This window comes from Gekko japonicus, unplaced genomic scaffold, assembly GCF_001447785.1.
Source record: "Gekko japonicus isolate JY-2015 unplaced genomic scaffold, Gekko_japonicus_V1.1 scaffold523, whole genome shotgun sequence".
NCBI lineage: Eukaryota > Metazoa > Chordata > Lepidosauria > Squamata > Gekkonidae > Gekko > Gekko japonicus.
The window spans coordinates 356,743-361,746 of NW_015174290.1; the positions used below are offsets into that span (position 1 = coordinate 356,743).

At 55.8% G+C, this 5,004-nt stretch overlaps 1 protein-coding gene across 1 annotated transcript; it reads left to right on the forward strand.

Annotated features, from left to right (window-relative positions):
* Positions 1-458: 458 nt before the first annotated feature.
* LOC107121158 (zinc finger protein ZIC 1) lies at positions 459-4,545 on the forward strand. Its single transcript, XM_015424024.1, has 3 exons — positions 459-1,759; positions 2,855-3,018; positions 3,933-4,545. The coding sequence occupies exons 1-3, from the start codon at positions 769-771 to the stop codon at positions 4,128-4,130; spliced, it is 1,353 nt and encodes a 450-aa protein (XP_015279510.1). The 5' UTR covers positions 459-768; the 3' UTR covers positions 4,131-4,545.
* Positions 4,546-5,004: the final 459 nt, after the last annotated feature.

Below are 5,004 nucleotides of genomic sequence, written 5' to 3' on the forward strand. Positions count from 1 at the left end.
TATGTGTATATGCAGATGTATACATATATAGCTATATAAATCCCGCGCTGAAGGAAGTTTAATTTGGGGCTGTGCCTTTCCCCCCTTTTCCTCCCGCGATGTGCCTGTTTCTCCCTTTCGCCTCCCCATTGTTATTTGCAAGCGGGGTCTTTTGAATTCCCTCCCTCCTCCCCACCGAAACCCCCCGGAAAGTGCAGTCCGAGAGGCAAGCGAGGGAGGGGGGCGACCGGGGCTCTCTTTCGCTCTCTCTCTCTGGCTCGCTCTCTTTTTGTGTGCGCCGATGTCTCTTTTCTTTTCCTCCGATTTTCTCTGCTTCTAGATTTCTTTTCTCTCTCCCCACCCCTCCTCGCTCGACTCCAACCTCCCCGCGACCCTCGCCCGCCCATCTCGGGTTTTGGTGGTGGGTTGTGGGTTGGTTTTTTTTTTTTTTTTTTTTTGGCTTTTCTGGTTTCGGTGCGCGGATGTCGAGGGGGAGTTCCTGATGTGGTCGCCTTAGCGGGGCTGGACGCGGACTCTTCGCACGCGAGAGGCACAGAGAGGCTGCTGGGCTCGGCGGCGGCGCCGGCTCTTCCTGGCCGGCTCCTCGGCTCTCGCCTGCAGTTCGGCGGCGGCGGCAGCGCTGCTGCTGTTGCTTCGTCCCCCAGCCTCGCCTGCCTCGCCTTGCCTTGCCTGCGGCGACCCGGCGGCCCTCCTTCTCTCCGCGGGACTTTCGGCTCTCCTCCGTCCTTCGTGTGACTCGCTCTTGCCGGGCGGTCGGCGCCGCCGAAGATGCTGCTGGACGCGGGACCGCAGTACCCGGCCATCGGCGTGACGACCTTCGGCTCCTCTCGCCACCACTCCACGGGCGACGTGTCGGAGCGCGAGGTGGGGCTGGGCATCAACCCGTTCGCCGACGCCGGCATGGGCGCCTTCAAGCTGAACCCCAGCAGCCACGAGCTGGCCTCGGCCGGCCAGACCGCCTTCACCTCGCAGGCCCCGGGCTACGCGGCCGCCGCCGCTCTGGGCCACCACCACCACCACCCGGGCCACGTCGGCTCCTACTCCAGCGCCGCCGCCTTCAACTCCACGCGGGACTTCCTCTTCCGCAACCGGGGCTTCGGCGAGGCGGCGGCGGCCAGCGCCCAGCACAGCCTCTTCGCCTCGGCGGCGGCCGGCGGCTTCGGGGGCCCCCACGGGCACGGCGAGGCCGCCTGCCACCTCCTCTTCCCGGGCCTCCACGAGCAAGCCGCCGGCCACGCCTCGCCCAATGTGGTCAACGGGCAGATGCGCCTGGGCTTCTCGGGAGACATGTACGGCCGGCCGGAGCAGTACGGCCAGGTGACCAGCCCGCGCTCCGAGCACTACGCCTCGCCCCAGCTCCACGGCTACGGCCACATGAACATGAACATGGCAGCCCACCACGGGGCGGGGGCCTTCTTCCGCTACATGCGCCAGCCCATCAAGCAGGAGCTCATCTGCAAGTGGATCGAGCCCGAGCAGCTGGCCAACCCCAAGAAGTCCTGCAACAAAACTTTCAGCACCATGCACGAGCTGGTGACTCACGTCACGGTGGAGCACGTCGGCGGGCCCGAGCAGTCCAACCACATCTGCTTCTGGGAAGAGTGTCCCCGCGAGGGGAAGCCTTTCAAGGCCAAATACAAACTGGTCAACCACATCCGAGTCCACACCGGCGAGAAGCCCTTTCCCTGCCCGTTCCCGGGATGCGGGAAAGTCTTCGCGCGCTCCGAGAATCTCAAGATCCACAAAAGGACGCACACAGGTATGTCCCCGGACCGAAACGGAGCCGGCCCGCCGGCCCGGTCGCCTGCGGGGGTCCCTCTCCCTCCAAGAAGTCAGCCCCAAATAAATTTAAGAGTGGGGGGAAGGGTGGGCGCCCGAGAGTGGGATTTTCCCAGTAATAAAGGGAGGACACCGTTCAGTCGGCCGGGGAGTTTCATTTTCAGAGATGTGTGCCGTAGAGCTCGAATTATTTTTCCTCTCTCTCTTTATTTAAATGGATGGGGGGGGGGGGATTATACATTTTGGGCAGGCATCAACCAGCCTAGAAAGAAGGGAGTCGGGGCAGGAAATAGAAAGATGGCAGCGATGTGAATTGTTAAAATTTATTGGTTTTAATTAATTAGTAGTCGAGGGTCCTGACTGTCTTGGGGTGAGAAATCCTGCTAAATATATGGCTGACGAGACCCAGCTTTCTCAGCTCTCATTTTCCCCCTCCCTCTGTAAATATTTAATTATGTGGCGCAATTGTAAGTAATCTGAGCTGTACGGTTTTATCTGTTATTACACGGTAACACAGGGGCTGGGATCGCTGAAATCTCCTGTAAATCACCAACGCCTCGTCCTTTCCACCACCACCACCCCCTCTCTCTTTTTAAACTGTCGTTTGTTTATCTAAGAATCCGGAGCGGTAGCTATTATGATTTGAGTAGCTTAGTCAGAGCTATATAATGCGCTGGAAGTTTAACAACGGTACAGTCGCAGAAGGATATATGGACGCTGCATATTAAATAAGTGGGGGGGGGAGAGGCGATAAAATAACATTTGATTTAGCCATAAACGCGGCAACTGAACCCCAGAGGCTTTGTGTTGTTTTTTTTTTTAAAAAAACCCTATTTGCCAGACGTCCCTTTGCTGATAAAAAATGCAGCTAGTAAAAATGAAGGCGGGGAAAGAAAAGAAGAAAGAGAGAGAGAGAGAAAGAAAGAAAGAAAGAAATAATTTTCTAGGCTCTGTTTTTTTAGTGTACGCAGGAAGCTATAGTTGGATGTTCTGACAGACCAGTATGCTTTCTTGGTATAATTTAAGAGCAGTAAAAATATCCGCCCGAATTCGACTTTGTTTGCTTCTCCCTCAGGTGAAAAGCCCTTTAAGTGCGAATTTGAGGGCTGTGACCGGCGCTTCGCCAACAGCAGCGACCGCAAAAAGCACATGCACGTCCACACTTCTGACAAGCCTTATCTCTGCAAAATGTGCGACAAGTCCTACACGCACCCGAGCTCCCTCCGCAAACACATGAAGGTAAACGCACTTCCGGAGGCGCCGGGAGCTCCGCGGCCCGCTTGGCCTTCGCCTCGCCTGTTCCCCCAGCCGCTCGGATAAGGCGCCGCTGTTTACGTGGTGGGAGTCGGGGGTGGGCTGGGGGAGAGAGGGGGGGGTTATTCAACAGAAGCGACTGGAGGCTGCAGACAGGAAACGGGAAGACTTTGGCCCGCATTGTGTTTTGCTCTTCTGAAAAGGGACTTCAAGGAGGGGGATGTTTACGTGGCTCGCCCGCTTCGGGAGCTGCGTGGCCGGACGCTGGGAGCGGAGCCCTTGCGCTCTCGTGACTTGTCTCCAGCCGGGCTCCTTGAGGGCGACGCAGGGCTCCAGGGGAAGGATTTCGAGGAAAGACACCAAGCGGGAGGAGGAGGGGGGGGCGAAAGGGGAAGCGGGCAGACGTGCAAACTCGCGGTTTGTGCTGCAAGCGTTGCTCCGGCGGATCTGGCGGGCCTTTTGTGCCTCCCGGGGCCCTGTTCCCTCTCCTGGCGCGGCAAGTGAGAAGAGAACGGGCTCTTTCGGCGGAGAGGCCAGAGCCGGAGGTTTATCCGACAGGAGCCGCCGGCCCAGCAGCCTGATTAGCGAGGCCGGATTTCCCACTTCACGTGCCTGCTGCACACACACACACACACACACACACACACACACACACACACCCGCCCGCCGTCGCCGCCATCGCCAGTGGCCTGTAGAGTTCAGCCCGTCAAGCGAGCTCCGTGGGTTAGCCATGCGGGTGACCCCGGGCGTGTAGATTTCTCTGTTTGCATAGCTGTAGATCTCTGTCGGAGGAAGCTTGTTGTGCGCGGGCTCTGCGCCCCTGGGGCCGCGGCTGCGTGCACGTCCACGCCCCGACACACGGCCTTTCCCTTCCTGTGATCTCTTTCGCTGTCTTCCAGGTCCACGAGTCGTCCTCCCAGGGATCCCAGCCTTCTCCCGCGGCCAGTTCGGGTTACGAATCTTCTACCCCTCCAACAATCGTTTCTCCATCGACAGAAAACCAAACCACCAGCTCCTTATCCCCTTCGTCGTCAGCAGTCCATCACACGTCCAGCCACAGCACGCTCACGTCAAATTTTAACGAATGGTACGTTTAAACAAAACGAACGCACGAACGCAAATCCAACCTATTTAAAAAAAGACTCCAAAAATTAATGAACACTTTGAAGTCGATTTATTATTTTTGTTGGCTTGGTTTGGGTGCTTTGCTTTTCTTTTCAAAAAATGCTGCCAGTAGACCCAGGACCGAATCAAATCAAGCACTGAGGTCTGGTTTCTTTTTGTTTCCTTTCCCGGTGCTGCCTTCCATTTCTGTTGCTTTGCTTTGGGTTTCGCCGCGTTTGGGTCGAAAGGCTTGGAAAGGGTTTGGTGGGGCGCCTGAGAAGAGCAGGGTCCCCGGGCCGTCTGGGCCAGCGTGGCAGGGCTTTTGGAAGGAAACCACTGACTGGGATTCTCGAAGTGCAGGTCTTTCTGGGCAGCGGCCCTGGTTGCTGGTTCTTTTCTTTCCCCCCCTTCCTTCCTTCCTTCCTTTCTGTAAATACAGAAATATTAGCTTACAATGTACTGTTTGATTTTGTAAATAGTCATACCACAAGTTGAATAAGGGGATATGTGGAATTGTGGTCTTTGCATATATGTGGGGGGAGGGGAATAGGGGAAGGGAGGGGGAGGAGGTGGAAGGGGGGGCAAAGGAGGGAGGAGTTAGTAAATCAACTATTTGTACTGAATGGCAAGGATGTTCTAGTAAATGTGTACCAAAATGTGAATTACTTTGTATTATTACAGTCTAAACGTCGATCTAACAAGGATATTATTATTGGTATTAATGTGCTTTTTCTTTTGTATAAAGTGCAAACATTTCGTCGCCAAGTCCAGTCTAAGTAGTGCAGTAAAATGTTGTTACATGTCCTGTCAAGAAATTCGTATAGTGCAAGCCTGGATCTGCGTGTCAAACTGTTACATTTGTTTATG